The sequence below is a fragment of the Ovis aries genome, chromosome 15, assembly GCF_016772045.2.
Source record: "Ovis aries strain OAR_USU_Benz2616 breed Rambouillet chromosome 15, ARS-UI_Ramb_v3.0, whole genome shotgun sequence".
Classification (NCBI taxonomy): domain Eukaryota; kingdom Metazoa; phylum Chordata; class Mammalia; order Artiodactyla; family Bovidae; genus Ovis; species Ovis aries.
Window position 1 is genome coordinate 13,512,586 of NC_056068.1, and position 17,797 is coordinate 13,530,382.

At 45.0% G+C, this 17,797-nt stretch overlaps 1 protein-coding gene across 1 annotated transcript in view; it reads left to right on the top strand.

The window, feature by feature from the left end:
- The window catches only part of MAML2 (mastermind like transcriptional coactivator 2), a 407,963-nt gene continuing 390,166 nt past the window's right edge, over positions 1 to 17,797 (top strand). The window contains exon 1 of the mRNA XM_015100757.4: positions 1 to 1,805. Coding sequence (XP_014956243.3) covers positions 1,287 to 1,805 — 519 coding nt within the window. The 5' untranslated portion in view covers positions 1 to 1,286. The remainder of the gene's footprint in view (positions 1,806 to 17,797) is intronic.

Consider the following 17,797-nt stretch of genomic DNA (forward strand, 5'->3'; position numbering starts at 1 on the left):
GTGTATCGCCGTGACTCCGGGCGGCGGAGCCAGTGTCAGCCCAGCGGCGAACAACAGACGGGAAAAAGAGAAAGGAAAAGACCGGCTACTTTCTTTTCCATCTCTAAAAGCGGAGCAATCCAAGAGATAGAACCACATTGCTTATTGCGAGTCCAGACCCTCAGATCCACTGGCCGGGGATGGAATGTACAAAAGTGGACAGAAAAGTGGCTGGACATGACTCGGTGCAATTTACTGGAAGTTTGTAAGTTTGACCATCGTTTGTAAATTACTCTCGGAAGAGTTTGTCTCTCTTGATACTGTATTAGAATCGAGCCGGGGGTGAGGACTAGAAACGTAAGCGGGAAAGAAGAAGAAGAAAAAAAAAAATGTGTTGAAGGATCTCTCTCTCAGTGGCTAGTGACTTCAGACTGCTTTCATTTAAGGCTGGGAAACCTTAGAGGGAATGAGGATTTTACCGGTGATTGGATTAGCTGAAGAAAAAAGCATGGTCCAGAAGTCCAATTACTGACATTAACAATTGAAAAGCTGTCTCCCTCTTTGGGGAGAAGACCACATCCTACAGCACCCCCAAAGAGGAGGAAACACCGGAGCAAAGGGAAAGGGAGGAAAAATTAAAAGCCAAAAGACAATCTCTGTTTGATTTTTGTACGTTTTGAACATTGACTTCAGAAAGCTTCTGAAACAGCACTTTAAAAAAAAAAAATTGCGGAAAAGTAAAGGCCGTGGGTTACAGAGACCATGGTAGATGTGGGTTCCTCTGCAGAAACATCCCCATAAAAGAATCTTCGGAAACGACTAGGTGACGGGGGAGTCCAGCTCTCTGTTAATACCTCTCACAATTCCCTTTGCTGTCTGTTCCTGTCTCTTGCTTGACAATCCCTGAGTTCCTGCTCTAACCCCCAGATCGTGTGTTTACAAAGTACCTCTTGTCAGCTTGGTGTTGGGGGGGGGCGGGTTGGGGGGAATCCCCACTAACTCTCTCCAACTTCTCCAGAGCTGTCAAATACAATTAGAGCAAGTTGATCAGGGTTTGTTTCCAACTTATCCTCTGCCATTGGTTTCTCTTCTTTCTCCTCACCCTCTTTTTACTCACTCCCCTCCCCCATACCTTCTCCACTACGCGCCCCCCCCCCCGCCCCACCGCCCCCAGCCTCTGAAGACTTCTATTCATGTGGTCCTGAGCTCTGAGCGCAGATTGTCAAAAGCAGATTTGCCTGTGCTAACCGGCTATAGCTTCCCACCACCTCACCATCCCACGGGCAGCAATCATTGTGTCCAGTAAGATGGGGGACACAGCGCCCCCGCAGGCCCCCACGGGAGGGCTAGGGGGGGCCCCCGGGGCGGGGCTCCTTGGAGGGGGCTCGGTCACCCCGAGAGTGCACAGTGCCATCGTGGAGCGCCTTCGAGCTCGCATCGCCGTCTGCCGCCAGCACCACCTGAGCTGTGAAGGACGCTACGAACGGGGTAGGGCCGAGAGCTCGGACCGGGAAAGAGAGAGTACCTTGCAGCTCCTGAGCCTCGTCCAGCACGGCCAGGGGGCCAGGAAGGCTGGCAAGCACACCAAGGCCACTGCCTCCTCTGCCACCGCCACAGCCCCTCCGCCGGCGCCCGCCGCCCCTCCGACGGCCTCCCAGACGGCAGCGCCCGCGGCCCCAGCGCCCCCGCCGGACTATCATCATCACCACCAGCAGCACCTGCGGAGCAGTAGCAGCAGTGGTGGCAGCGGTGGGATCGACGGCGAGCCCCAGCAACAGCCGCCGGCTTCCACCCCGGGGGACCAGAGGAACTCGGCCCTCATTGCGGTAAGACACCTGGTTTTCTCCTCATTCCGGCGGTGGTCTTGTGGCCTTTGGTCAGGCCGGACGCTGGCCTCGGCCTGATGCCGAGTGGAAGACAGTGCGGAGGGCTACGGTGCCCCTGACCACCCCAAAGGCCGTTGGGCGTCCAGTTGGTGCCGTGTTGTTAAACCCTTCCTCGTCAAGTTCTGCGGTTGCTTGGGCATTGGTTTTCCTCCACCTGTAGAGTATTTCTTAAGGGGTAAGAAACTTGAGTTTCCCAGAGTTTTCTCTGGGGTCCGCAGACTGCAGAAAGGTTGGCTCCAAGCGGCAAGATCTGAGCCACTGAAGAAGGAAGGCCTTGCCTCAAGGAACCTCTCACTTTGGCAGGCCAGCGCTGATTAGGCCCAACAAGCCATGCTTAGCCTGAAAGCGTTTGTTTAGCAGCCAGTCCAGCTGACCTTTAGCCAAGCCTTTTCCTTCTTCTCCCATTTCCCTTTCCTTCTTTGAAGTGGCCCCTTCTCCTTGGGTAAAGAGAACACAAGTGGTCATCCCTAACAGAGCAAGTTCCCTGAGCGCTCCCTCATTCAAAAACTTAGGGAATTCTCCCCAAGACAGGTGAGGGAATGTTTTTGAGAGGCCTGCTCCCTGGTTTCTTACAGACTCCCCCACTGTCCCCACCTAGCTTCTTTCCGCAGGCACTGCAATCAGAGTGCTGACTTGCAGCCTTCACTAAAGTGTGCAGGCGCCAAGGGGCTGTTCCCAGTTTGTCGTCCTAGAAAGTGCCTTGTCCTCTGCCACTCCTGGCGACAGAGTACCCGACCTGAGAGTTGCGATTAGGCTTCTGGCTGGAAGTTCTTCCTCAGAGGCTCAGACACACCCCACCCCAGAGGGAGTAGCCCTTGACTCATTGGTTTCTGGTGCCAGCCCTGGTCAGGTGATCGCCCGGCCTGTGCAGGCTTTCCCCCCAAAGCTGCTGGGGCCATGGCCTCTGAGTAGAAGGTGGAGCCCCAAGGCCCTATGGCCCTGCAAGCTTCCTCCGTTTCTGAGTTCCTTGGGGCTTCGGCAGTCCTGTGTCCACTCGCGGAACAGCTCCCATGTGCCCAAGCCAGCCCTAATGAAAGTCAGCAACAGGAGATGGACATCCAAGTTGAAATGTCCTCAAAAAGCCCAAAGGAGAGGAAGGCACTGGGTTGAACTCTTTCTTGGAGGGAGCTTGAGAAGGAGCTCTGGGGAGAGAGCATCCTCTAGCCAGGCCCCTGCAAGCTTCTCTGTGGCTCCTCCTTATCCCTGGCCTGGGTCTCTGGTGGTGAAGTTTCTAGAAAGCCTGGGGGCTGAATTGGTTCTGTTCTGTTCCAGCACACACACATATTTTGCCTGGGATGCCTAGAACTGCAACTTCCTGGTGCCAATTCCAGATGAGAGATAACAGCTAACAGTTAAACTGCTCAATGTTTGTTGTTTTATCCTTGGATACAGTTAGCCTGTGGGGTTATTTCATGCTTCCAGGCCTAATTTCCATTCCTTTCCACCTGCTATATCCTCACCTCTCTCTGGAATTCCCTAGGACAGCAATGGGAGTTTGTTTCGTGAAAGAAAGATGCTGGGGGTGGAGGGGGAGAGTGGGTAAAGAATCACTCGAATGGAAAGAAGAATGAGGTTTGTATGTGTGTGTGCCACTGGCATTTGCGGCCAAAAGCATCTAAATGCCTTGATTGTCCTCAGTAAATTTATAATCTGTCTGCAAGTCTCCCAATAATACAGCCTTGTATGCTTCACAGTCTCCTGGTAAGTGTTTCTGGGGGTGATACGGGGAACTAGGCACCCAGCCCCAGAGAAGACAGATCTCTGTCCTGGGTGCCAAGACTGGATGTGGACTTCACATCCCAGCGGCTGCAAGGAAGGTGTCTGCTTAGGGCCTTGTTCTTTCTTTCTTTCTTTTTTTTCTTTTTTTTTTTTTTTTTTTGCTCTCCTCCCCCTTGGAAGGAAGCCTTTTTCTTGGGGTTTTGGGGATGTGAAATGAAACCAACTTCAGTGGTGATTGTAACTTTATGTCAGCAGTGTCCGTGCTGGGAGGTGTCTGGCCTTTCCCGGCTGGAGGCTTAGCGCTATAAGAAGCCAGAGGTAGCTGCTGTGTCACTCCTTTTCTAAAGGGGAATCTACTTTCTTTCTCCCCAGTCATCTCCTGAAACACCCCCTTAGAGGGGCTCCCTCCGCAGGCGCCGTGAGGATTGATGAGATGAGCTGTGCATGTAAGGAGTGAAAAGAGCAGTGTATTTCTGATGGTGGCTTTTCACTGCAGACCTGTGCCATGGCAAGCGGTGATCCACTACCCCTCTTTTGGTTATTGGAAATTCCCTTCTCCATTTTAGCGTCTAAATTTGGCTCTTTGTTACTCAGCATAGTACTCAGAGATGGTGATGCAAGTACTGTATTAACCTGATAACATTGTGTCCAAAGGGGAGGCCTGGGCTTTCGGGAGTGATTCACTAAGCCAGTTAAATCTGCTGGTCTCACTTCACTCGGGCTCCTCTTCTTTTCAGAAACACCATCAGTTTAAAGGAGCCTTTGCACAGAATGGGTGTCCTTTCTTACTGCTCTGTCCATAACCAGATTTATCTCTGTCTCGGTGTGTGGAAGGTATCCCTTTAATAGTTTATCCGTATGCCCTAAGTGACCATAAATGCCCTTTGAAGAAAGGGAGAAAATATTGATCATCTAAAATCGAATATGCACAGTGCCCTCAGAGGAGAGGTCTGTATCCTGCATACCTACTAGTACAATGCCTTGTATAGGGTCAGTAATTTTTCAGTGAGAGTGGAAAGAGAACCTCCATTCTTTAGGTGATTGTTGACTTTGAGGGGCGTGATACTGCAAGACATGTACAATGTCTGAGATTTACAATAGCCTAAGTTTCCAGAACAATGTCAGAATAACCTCCAAGCCAGTTCTAATTCTGTCCACATAGCCTAATTCTGCAGCCCTTACTCAGCCAATTTCTTCATTTAGCTCAAGTACAAGTTCAGAGGAAGCCCCTTTACTGCAGAGACAGCAGGAACAGGGCCTTTCAGAGGGCCTGGGTTGTAAGGGCTTAAGCAGGTCTGCCTTTCTAACCACTTGGAGCAGGCTTTCAGCACTAAATCATTTCCTGGTGAAGTATGTTTGAATCTTTGAATGAACTGTGAAACTGAATAATTGCTGGTCCATGGGACAGAAAGGTTTAGAGCTTCCGTGGTGCATTATTAATCTTTCCCTTTTGCCTGAGACAGGCTCCTTTTTGTTGTTGTTGTTGTTGCTTAGACTGTGTTGCTAGGATAGATAGATAAGTGGTTCCAAGTCATCTTTGGCTTCAGAGATTATCTTCTCCCTAACATAGTGTGGAGGAAAGAAAACAGATCGGACAAGGAATCTGTATCCTTGGTTCTGGGCCTGCTTGATCACTAACCAGCTGGGTGACCCAGGACAAGTTACTTAGCAGTCATCTGCAAGACAGAACAATAATGCTGCCCTGGCTTGTTGAGAAAACAAATGAATATGTGTGTTTCTGGATAGTCTTTGGAAAAAATTAAGCACTGCAGAAATGCAAGGCATTATTACTAGTATTACTAATTATAAATGCTAAACAAGGAATCATAATACCAGTTTTTCCAGGGATTAAAAGTGTACGTAAGCTTTCAGTGTCTGTTTTAAATAGTGAAATAGCTTTTATTGTAAATAGAGGGATTATATTTCAAATTCAGTGCTGTCAAGATAAAACTGAGATATCGGTGTACTTAAGCATTCTCAGAGGTCCCAGGGAATCCTAGTTAAAATGTGCAATGGTGTGAAAGAGTTTAGGGTCTTTTACGGCCCCTGCACAGACCTAAACAGCTTCAGAAAGGTGTGTCTGTCAGAGTGTGTCAGGAATATCAGAAAAGTCATTTGCACAAATGGCACAGGAAAGTTAAATATTTTGTCAACAATAGTCTAAAATGTTAATTGTTAGCTTAAGAAAGTCAAACAAGTTAAATCATTGCCAGAGTTCCCCAGTTATTTTTAACTGATAATAATCAAGTTTCCAATTGACAATTCAGAATTCGAGGGCTGTGCGTGGGAGGGGGGCTGAGAATAGAAACACTTCATTGGCCAGATCTGGGAGTCTGTAGCTGTCCATGTGATGAATATCCTCCCTGGGACAGTGATAGGAGTATTTACATTATTTATATATGCAGCCATCATTTCCTTTAGAACTGACCTATTTTTGTTCTGTTTTCCAGAACAAAGTAATAAAGAAAGAGTTCTTATATATCCAGGACCTTCCTGTGACTTCTTTCCAGTAAATATAAGATCTCACAAAGGCAAAAGAGTTCAAGTGGAGAGAGAAGTTGGTACAATCCTTTATCAAAAATGGATAGAAAGCTTGTTTTGCCAGCAGAGTAATGTAATTATGTCACCAAGACATATTGCTTGTTTAGGTCAATGTTTGTTTATAGAAGCCCTCTGTTTTCTCTGAAATAATGTCATTGCTAGGTAATGTTTATCAAGTTTTTCTAAACCTTAAAGTTTGATGCTGTATGACTCCCTTATGTCGGTAAACCTTTTGTTAAGTTACAAGGCAAACATGGGTTTTCAAATGAAGTAGCTTGAGTAGCTGTTTTTGTTTTCATTGTTGTTGTTGTTGTTGTTGTGTGTGTGTTTAGCCCTGCTATTTAATCTCCAAAAGCTTATTAGGGAAATTTGGGAGCAAAAAAAAATAAAACATCCAGTTCTGCTATGCATGGCAGCTAAACCATTCCAAGTAGACTCCACTACTTCCTTGTGCTTTAATCCTGTCTCTTTTATACATTCATAGGTAGGATCATGTTTAATGAAAACAACTCTAAATTCTTTCTTCTGCATTTTCATGATGATTTCCCTCACACTTTAACAGGTTCTGTGGGAGAATAGGGAAATACAGCTAAATACCTAGTCCCTTCTTACTTATAGGCTAGTTGGCAAATCAAGACCATGTTTACACAGTAACAGTGAAATGCTTAACTGGGTAGAATGGACCAAAACTGATAAAGAAATTCAGAGAGAGAAGAATAAATATGTATTCAGCCCTAGAATATCCAGACACTGTTATTATATATTTATGTAATGCTCAAAAAAAGAGAGAGGTGAGTAAGCAACATTTGACTAGTTTACAAATAAGGAAACTGAGGCTTAAAGATTTGATAAGTAGAAGAATTTCATGCATAGATTTTCTAGTTGAATCTTGTGTGATCCCTACTTCACATCTTCTACCTATGTGAGCTTGGGGAAATAATTTTCTTCTTTTGGGGCATGAGTATCTTCATCTGTTGCTCAGTAGCAACCCAAATTGGATAGTTGTTATAATCTGTCTCAAGTATAAAATCTTGTTTGGTTGGAACTATGGGCATCAATATAAGCAGACATGATCTTAACACAGCACTATTGGAGGTGCTCTGTTCAAGAATGGACAAGGATGTTTCTTTCCTTAAAAGTGGCCCTGTGTGATATTGCTATTTTGGATTTTTGTTGTTGTTAGTCACTAAGTCATGTCCGACTCTTTGGAACCCCATGGACTATAGCCTGCCAGTCTCCTCTGTCCATGGGATTCTCCAGGAAAGAATACTGGAGTGGGTTGCCATGCCCTCCTCCAGGGAATCTTCCTGACCCAGGGATTGAACCCACATCTGTAGCCTACTTCTGCATTGGCACGTGGATTCTTTACCACTGCGCCATCTGGGAAATCTTCATCTGTAAAAGAAAGCTAATATTCTTTAGCAAAACAGTTAATGTAGTGCCTGACTCATAGTGGGTGCTCAAAACCAGAGTGTTGTTAGTAGTCCAGCAGCAGAGAGAGTCAAACCCAGGTCGGGCAGTGCTGTAAGGAGAATGTCGGTTCCCAGCAGGCCTGGGAAGAGCAAGAGAGATGATGATGAAAGTGCGCGCCAGGGCCAGTGAGTGCAGATCTGGGTAAACCTTGGATGTTTGGGGACAGAGAGTGGAGCCTGGCTGACCCTGTGGTTGGGTGTGAGCAGTGAGGGGCCCATGCAAGGTCGATCCCTGCCACCCCGGAGGGTCTCGAGCTCCAGCAAGAGTGCATCAGTGAAGTGAAAGTCACTCCGTTGCCTCCGACTCTTTGTGACCCCATGGACTGTAGCTTATCGGGCTCCTCTGCCCATAGGACTCTCTAGGCAAGGATACTGGAGTGGGTAACCATTTCCTTCTCCAGGGGATCTTGCCGACTCAGGGATCAAACCCGCGTCTCCTGCACTGCAGGCAGATTCTTTACCATCTGCGCCACCAGGGAAGAGTGTATCAGAGGCCCTGGGAAATGGTCTGGCAAGGAAGGCTCAGAGGAGTCAGTGTCTCTGAAGCAATAACAATCCTTCATATACTTGAAGACAAGTATTACATTTCCCCTCCAGCAGCCTCTTCTCATCGCGCACTGCCTAAGTGTTCTCTATTACCTATCTTCAAGTCCCTTGAGCTGCTTAATGCCTTGCTATTTACACACTTCTCCCATTCACTGTGAGTTATATACAGTGTGACATGGCCTTTGGCATCGAAAGGAGATGGTTTTAAAAGCACAGTTGCTAGACGCAGAAGAGAAGCTAAAAGAAGCAGAACCAGCTACACGTCTCTTCTTAGGCTGGCTAGGCCTTCCAGCTCAAATCAGGATTGCCCCCGTGGGTTCTCTGGATGTGTAAACTAACCTTTCCAACAAATGAATTTACTAACTTGGAAAAGGTCTTTTCATTAAAACAAACAAACAAAAAATCATGTGCAGAAATTTCAAGAAGCTGTGAGTCCAGATGGTCTTTGAGATGCGCTGGCTTTCTTCCTTGCTTTTTAATTGCCGGTGTGTTACAGATATCTTACTTGCCCCGAGGTCGGTCGGTAGCAGTTTCCCCTATTTGGTCCATGCTCACAGAGCACAGGGATGGCTCCTGGTGGAGTGGATGGCCGAGGGGAAGAACTAGCCACTCCTTCCCGCCTTGATTCGAGGCAGGATGCTAGATACCAAGCACAGCTCCGGTGGGCTCTCTCCACCACTCGGCTCTGGCTCTTTCCTACGCGTATCCAAGGGTTGGGTGGAAAGAATGAAAGCTGTTCTGTTTCCTTGGAGAGAGGATGCAGAGAGAGGTTTACACATTCTCAGTGAGGCTTGAATAAAGCTAGAGAGTAGGGTCAAAGGAATGGCTATAACAGTATTTGACATGCACTGTGGTCTGGGTCTTAATGGTTTTAGCAAAAGTCCTGAAATTTCTTATCACGATTGTGAACATGGGTGCTCTTTAGAGTTTGAGGAACTTACCCATTAATTCAATAAATAATTTATTCTACACCAAGATAATGAATGTATCCACAATGAGCAATTTTATATAGCCTTTGTCTTTTTAGAATTTACAGTCTGAAATGGGTGGGGATGTTTTAACATCAGCTGACGGAGGCAAGATAAGCATAGCACTTAAGAATCTGGGGTGGGGGTGAGACTATCCAGTTTCAAATCACAGCTCCTTTCTCACTGGCTTACCACTTCTTGGTTAATAAAACTCTCCAGTCTCAGTTTTCTCACCTGTAAAATGGAATGATAGTCTTAGAACTAACTACGTAGGGTTGGTGAGTGAAGGAGGTAACTTCCTAGCACCTAGAGGAGGCTCAGTAACTTTTAACTGTTGTTCTTATTAACGTGAGAAGTGATATACGCAAGTTAGAGTCACGGTTTCCCCGCTCAGGATTCTACCTCCAAGAGGATGTCAGGGATATTTTGTGGAAGGATATGGCTTTTCTCTTTTTATTTATTTTAAATAGTTAGTGAAGTATACCACATTATCCAGCTTCCTTAAAGAGTTTACTGTGGAGATGCTGTCTGGGATGGGTTTACATTTCTCTGAAATGGGTTAAATAGTACCCTTCTTCAGAACAAGATCAATTAATATCTCTTCCACTCCCGGGATTCCAGGACTCCTCATCTAGAACTTGACTAGAGTCAGAGGTTGATTCCTTGCCTCTTCAAGAATAAAGGCTCGGTTTCCATTTAGTTGCCCAGAAAGTGTGGTGGGTGGGTTGTGTGAGTCAATGAGAAATTGCGGCTATCTGTTGAGAATTTGGAATGATTAGAATGGAAGCATCCAAATTTACCAATTTAACTGAATTATTCATCCAGACTGATGAATAATTCTTAAAGGAATCTGGTCACAGAGTCACAAAGAGGTAGCAGTTCCCTGCTGTGGAGATTTAAATGTGCGCTTTTGAGAGCCAGGTCCCTCTCTCAAGTTGCTAGGGAATCGGTCCTCTCACTGCAGCCGCACACAAACACGCGGCCCGAATCTGCCCTCTTCCCAACCCCGACCTGGAGCATGTTGAAAACATCAAGCCTTGATGTGGTTCTTCATCTGAAACCTCTTCTTTGCTCAGTACCTCCTCAAGTGTGACTTTCCATAAGAAATGCGAGGAAAATGTTGCCAAGGCTTCAAAGCAAGTTTCTGTGAGGATGATTCTTAATCAAAAGCACAGTGTTTCTGTAAAGCAGTGACAGGATTAGAATGAGAATAGTCTTGTTCTCGGTGGATGATGTTTGAACAAGGACAGATTTGCTGGTTCTCACTCAGAGCACAGACTGCAGTTAAAACTTTTCTTTTAGTCTCTTTATTCCCCATCATTTAAACTCAGACCCTCCTCCTCCTCTTGAAGGATCATATTCTGTGGCAAGGTAGAATCGAACTCGTGTTGGGTTCGTTGTGCTTGTTCTTGCTTCCTGAGTCACAGCCGGTTCCTATGTTAGTGTGGAATCATTAACATTGTCGTTTCAAAAGTTCTCTTTTGTCAGAAATGTGGTTGAGTTTTCCAGCACTCTAGTAACTCTCACCCACATGAAGCCCAGGCTCCCGAATCCCTCACTGCACAACAGGCTTCTTTTCAGGGAGCTCTGAAGGATTTGAACAGAAAGTTAATTACATGTCTTTTCTTTTTTTTCCCCCAGAAAATTTGCTTAAGGCCAAAGTTTGCTTCAGCTGCTAATAACTTACCAGGGTTTTGTTGGATACATAGTATAATCTCTTAGAGCCATGGTAACCAGGGTGCAAAGAAGTGGCTTAATTGAATACAGTGTGTACTGTACTGTGTCTTTGGAATGACGATTGCCATACTTCAGTGTACACTGCTCATTTCTGGAGGTCTCTGGAGTCTAAATTATGTAAAAATAAAAACATTCTCTGGCTGAGCAGCTGAGAAGCTAATTTTTCGTTGTTGTTCACCTAAGTAGGCCCATACTTGCTAAACCAGCTAAGGCTTGCACATGTGATTGCCACACTGCACCGTGTAATTTCAGACAGCAAAACCTGTGTGCTGGTGGTATTATCCTATTTGGTTGTTTCACAGAGGTGTTGAAAAAGTTCAAAGTACAGACACAAGGGTAAACGAGGAAGGGCAGCGGTCCTCCTGCCTGAAACACCAGGCACAAGCGCGCGTTTAGGAAAGTTGCCCTCAAGCCCTGTAGCCAGTGCACCGACAAGAGCTTCCTTTTCTCGCTTAGATTCTTTGCATGTGGGTCTTTTTGCAGGCTCAGTCCCCCAGAGAGAGATTCTGAGCTGTCTTTGTGCTAAATTAAACATCAGTGTTCTCCTTGGGAACCTGATCTTCCAAAGACTAGGCAACAATATCTTTCAGAGAACGCTCTCAGCTCCCTCAGGAAGAGACCAGCTCAAGAGCCTTCTTGCCTCCACTGTCGGCTTCACTGCTATGAATGTGTGTTGGATGGGAAATGCTTTGTCTAACCTGGTCTAGACGCGCTTAGAGCAAGGACTTGTACTCTTATTCTTGGTATAATGTGGGAGGACCTACGCTGTCTTAGAATATAATAAATGGAGATGATCAGAACAGCACCCAGATCATGGAAGATTTCAACCACCCATGGGAAGGATGTTTCTCTGCTCACTACCAGCCCCCTCCCCCAATTCCAAACCTACAGCAATGAAAGAGGGAGTACGTGGCAAAATAGAAGCCATCTCATTTCTAACCTTCTCTCATCTCCATCTTGCCCCTCCCCCAAGAGGGCTATTGATCTAAAAATAGACACTATTCTATCAAGGTATACAGTCTGTAAGCCCTTTGAGAGATAACGGATCAAACCCTTTACTCACACGTGAAAAAATTAAGACCCATTTAAAAGCAAACACTCCAGGTTCCGGTAGCAGTAGAGAGAGAGCTAGAAGTTTTCTGACATCTATTCCCAGTTATAAAAAGTAGTCTCATTAATATATCTATAAAAAGAACACTGAGGGAAAGTGTGGGATTTGTATTCAAGGTTTGCAGTGGAGAAGACCCCGGTTCGATTCCTGGGTCAGGAAGATCCTCTGAAGAAAGGATCAGATACCCACTCCAGTGTTCTTGGGTTTCCCTTGTGGCTCAGCTGGTAAAGAATCCGCCTGCAATGCAGGAGACCTGGGTTTGATCCCTGGGTTGGGAAGATCCCTGGAGAAGGGAAAGGCTACCCACTCCAGTATTCTGGCCTGGAGAATTCCATAGGCTCTATAGTCCATGGGGTCGCAAAGAGTCAGACGCAACTGAACGACTTTCACTTCACTTTGGTTGTAGAAGGAACACAGAGTTCAGAGCTTATGGTGAGTTGTTTTTTAAGTGATCCCATGATTCCTTCCATGCCATAAGCCCCTTTGTAATGTGACTTTAACTCTCCTTCCATTGGGAAGTGGATGCTCTTTCTTCCCTTGAGCCTTGAAGAACCTTGTGACTTGTTTTAACCAAAAGTATGTGACAGAAAATGGCATCGCACTACTTCTGAGGATGGGCTTTAAGAAGTCCTTCTGGATTTAAAATTTGTTAAGGGGAAGTCTTAAGTGTTCTTACCATGAATAAACAAATAAGTAAATAAAAATAGAGGACAGGAGAAAACTTTGGGAAGTGATGGATATGTTTTTGACCTCGATGGTGATGATTGTTTTCTGGGTGTTTACTTATCCCCAGCTCATTGAGTTGTATATGTTAAATAGATACAGCTCTTTGTTGTCAGTCATACTTTAGTAAAATGGCAAACAAACCAACAGAAAAATAAAAAAAACCTGCTTGGGACACTGAGACCACCATATCATAAAGCTGGGCTCGCCAGCTGGAGGATGATCGTCCACATGCTGAGGACCAAGGTGCCCCAGCCTCCCACCAGCACCCACTGCCAACACAGGAGTGAGGCCATCTTAGTTCAGCCAATCCTCCAGCTCAGTGCAGCCAGGTGAGTGAATGGGCCCCGGTGGGGTCAGCAGAGAACCTGCCCAGACAGCTTAGAGGATCATGGGAAATACTGCGTAATTGCTTTAAGCCACTAAGTTTTGAGGGTGGTTTGCAACTTAGTAGCAGTTGACTGAATCAGAACCAGAAAACCTTAGCATGGAAGACAGTCTACTCTCTTAGGTGTATTACCCCAGGACTGGTTACTTAACATCTTTGAAGACTAACTTTCTGCTTTTCGTGATAATAGAAATTATCTCCAAAGGTTGTGAGGATTGTATAATGATAATAATACATAAAAGAACCCAGCATGTTGTCTGGCACATGGTAGGGCTTAACAGACATTAGTTTCCTTGCTTCGTCCTTAGTCTCTTCACCCTGTATTATAATTCAGCACCCCACCCTGCTATTTTACCATCTCACTTTCCCTTCATGGACATCAGTGCTCTCATCGGCTCCACCAGCTCACCGCTCCTCTGCACAATTTATTTTTTCCCTTCTGGATGATGACTTGGTGCTGTCATTCCTCCTAAGTACCAAATTTCCAGTGATTCTTGTTACACTTCACAGAACACATCTGCCTTCGATTGTCTCCTCTTGAAACAGAAAAGGGTTAACCTCATAAAGACGTCACTCCCCTTGCACTCTTATGCTGCCCTTGGGAGAGTCAAGCAGCATAGCAGATATATATCGGCAATGTAATTGCCTTCGGTCTTCTGGGTCACAGAAGACTTTGCCAGTGAGTATGGCGCCTGGGGGAAAGTAAGCATATTCTGTCTTTGAAGAGCAGAGTGTCTGATGTCTACCCTTGTTGTTGTTTTTGTATTTTTTTTTTTTTTTTGGTAACAAATTATTCTGAGTGCCTCATTTTTTCCCTGTATGCATCACAATGAATGAACAAATAAATAAAGAGGGAGTGATATAGTAATACTATATTTTCCTTCTTATACTTATTAGTGATAATTAGAGGACTGGCCTGGGAATTGAATGTTGAAGGTCCCCGTGCTCCCACTGATACCAACTAGTAGCAACTTAGTCAAGTCCTTTTACATCCCTGGGCACTAACTTTCCTTCTTGGAAAAACAATGAGGGGCACTTGGTGTCTTGGCCCATTTTCAGTTGATACACTTTGATAACTTCCCTGATATTTTGCTTCTGTTTTTCAACCTTCAATTTCTCCTTAAATGTATCTGCTAGGAAGAATGGAGGGGCTCCCAGGTGGCTCAGGGGTAAAGAATCTGCCTGCCAAGCATTGAGCACCAAAGAATTGATGCTTTTGAACTGTGGAGTTGGTGATGAACAGGGAAGCCTGGTGTGCTGCAGTCCATGGGGTCGCAAAGAGTCGGACACAACTGAGAAACTGAATTGCCAAGCAGGAGATGCTGCTTTGATCCCTGGGTGGGGAAGAACCCCTGGGGCAGAAATGGCAATTCACTCCAATATTTTCGCCTGGTCAATCTCATGGACAGAGGAAACTGGCAGGCTATAGTCCATAGGGCTGAAAAGAGTTGGACACAACTGAGTGACTGAGCGTGAACAGGAAGAAGGGAAAGAAGAGGCGACAAGGTTGACAATGTTTTGTTTTGGTTTTTAGAGGAAGTGTTCATGAGGAGGGTCTGAAGTAATCTTGGAAGCAAGTTCCAGCCAGCTGTGGCAGAGGGCAAGGGCACAGCCATGTTAACTGCTCAGCACTGTTCCTAGAAGTCATTAACATGTAACTCTACATTGTTGTTCAGTAGCTAAGTCCTGTCTGACTCTTCAGTGTCATGGACTCCAGCATGCCAGGCTCCGCTGTCCTCCACTTTCTCCAAGTGTTTGCTCAAATTCATGTCCGTTGAATCAGTGACGCTATCTAACCATCTCATCCTCTGCTTTTGCCTCCAGTCTTTTCCAGCATCAGGGTCTTTTCCAGTGAGTCAGCTCTTCACATCAGGTGGCCAAAGTATTGGAGCTTCAACTGCAGCATCAGTCCTTCCAATGAATATTCACGTTGATTTCCTTTAGGATTGAGTGATTTGATCTCCTTGCTGTCCAAAGGACTATATCACACTAAGAAAGTGAAAGTGAAAGTCAGTCAGTCGTGTCTTGACTCTTTGCGACCTCTTGGACTATACAGTCCATGGAATTCTCAGGCCAGAATGCCAGAGTGGGTAGCCTTTCCCTTCTCCAGGGGATCTTCCCAACCCAGGGATCGAACCCAGGTCTCCCACGTTGCAGTCAGATTCTTTACCAGCTGAGCCACAAGGGAAGCTCAACAATACTGGAGTGGGTAGCCTATCCCTTCTCCAGTGGATCTTCCCAACCCAGGAATCGAACTGGGGTCTCCTGCATTGCAGGCAGATTCTTTACTAACTGAGCATTTGATGTCCTTGCTGTCCAAAGGACTCCAACGTCTGCTGTATATCACTCTATATCTGACCCTATTTAATGGGATTTAGGATTCCAGTATGAGCAACACAGTTGTAGGACTAGAGTTTGATTTATTAAATTGACTTTGGGGGAAAAACACTAATTTTCTTCACCCAGATCCTCCCAACTATACTTGGAATATTCCTGTGGGTAAAGAAGTTTTCCAATCTAGTACCCCTGTGAAGTAATTACAAGAAATATAAAATGTAAACTGAAAAGAAAAATATTCTTGTAGAGCCTTCGTTCCTCAAAAATTGAGTAATCTTTTTTCTGTATGTGTCAGTCTCTCCATCTGTCTGTCTCTCTTTCATATACACACAACAGTTGAAAAATGTGGATTAATGGATGGGATTTTATATGTCACCACTTCATTTTTAAAACATGTTTCTGCTTTAAATGGGAACTGCAAAAGAGAATCACTGAGAAATTGACCTGGAGGAGGGGAATTCAATCCATTGCCTCCATTTTTTTTTCCCCCCGTATCACTAAAACCCTAAACAGAGAGTGTAATCATCTATTTTGCAAGGGCAGCCCTAAGCCCTTAAAACGCAGATCTGTTTAAGGATTTAATAGAACTGGAAAAGAGAAATACACAGAATCTGCTCCAAACCAAGAAAGGAAAATTTACCCAACCAAATATTCAATCTTAAGAATTTCTTTAATAGTACCCTTTTCTTCCCTATCTCTTGATTTAGTTAGAGCACAGCTCTACAAATTGAATCTTTACAACTTCGAGAATCTTGGGGGCCTGTGGATCACATCTTTGGCTCCCGGTGAGTCCAGCGCATTTTCTTTCACAAAGCAAGATGGGGCATTAGTTGTGGTTGCTGTTTATTTTGTTTTAAATAGTAGACACACTCGGCTTCTCTGTTAGAGCAGAGCCAGAAACATGGTGATATTTCTCCTGTGCATGCCTGCTAAGTCGCTTCAGTTGTGTCTGACTCTTGGCGACCCCATGGATTGTAGCCCGCCAGGCTCCTCTGTCCATGGGATTCTCCAGGCAAGAATACTGGAGTGGGTTGCCATGCCCTCCTCCAGGGGATCTTCCTGACCCGGGATTGAACCCAAATCTCTTTAATCTCCTGGATTCGCAGGTGGGTTCTTTACCATTAGCACCACCTGGGATGCTGATATTTTTCCTAGGAACTTCTAAACTCCTTAGCTTTACTTCTAAGATTTTTTTTTTTAAGTTGAAAATGCTTCATATTACATTTTGCAACATAGCTTTTCTTTTTAAAAATTCTAAGATAAAGGAAGTTGTGTTGTTTTTTTACCCAGTACATTGGGTATTAGTTTTGCTTAGAAAATGTGCCCCAAATTCTCATTACACACACACACCCTTTGTTTACCGTAGTTATTTTTCATCTATATAATATAGTATTATTAGTATCTATACATCAACACAAGTTGATTATATGGGTGACTTTACAGAGAAAATAGAAGTGAGGAAATGTATGGAAGAATATAGGGAAAATTCTTTAGAAAGGAAATTGCTCCAGAAGACAAGAGGATGCCAAATTGCAGAAAGTAGGAAAGAGAATATTATATCCCAGTGGTAAGTATGGAATGACAGATCTCCATTTGGTCCAAATTTCACTGCTAACTAACAGCATGCCCTTGGGACCAGTCCTCTTTTGTTTCTTAGTATCCCCGTCTGCAACACCAAAGATTTGCATTCATCAGCGCGTTGCTTAGTTGGATTATTCTTGAAATACACTTTTTGGCCTATGTACCACCGCCTTGGAGAGACCTCCCTGGCTGCTCTAACTCATGTAGACATACATGATTGCTCTCTTCTCTCGTCTTCCCCTATCCCTTTCATAGAGGTTTCGTTGTCTTCATAATTTTTATCACTGTCTGAGTTCATGTTGATTCCTTATTTATTGTGCACCTCCTGTCTTTCTCCATGGGATATAAGCTGTATGAGACCAGGGATCTTGTCAGTCTTGTTGACCCCATGTATTCCCAGCCCTGAGCAGTTCCTGGAATATTTTGGATTCACAGTGAATATTCGTTATGTGAATGACTAGGATTAGTGACTTTTAAACTAGAAATGTCTATGAATCCTTTAGGGATGGAAGTAGGAAAGAGATGGAGGAACATGTGATGGGCCTCCAGAGTCTCCACTTCCTGTTAATTATGGGTATGTTATATATATGTATATATTATTTATATAATATGTATAGTATATATGTATTATACAAAGTTATGTGGGGGCTTCCCAGGTGGCTCAATGGTAAAGAATCTCCCTGCAAATCAGGAAATGTGGGTTCGATCTCTGGGTCGGGAAGATCCCCTGGAGAAGGAAATGGCAGCCCACTTCAGTATTCTTGCCTGGGAAATCCTATGGACAGAGGAGCCTAGTGGGCTACTGGCCA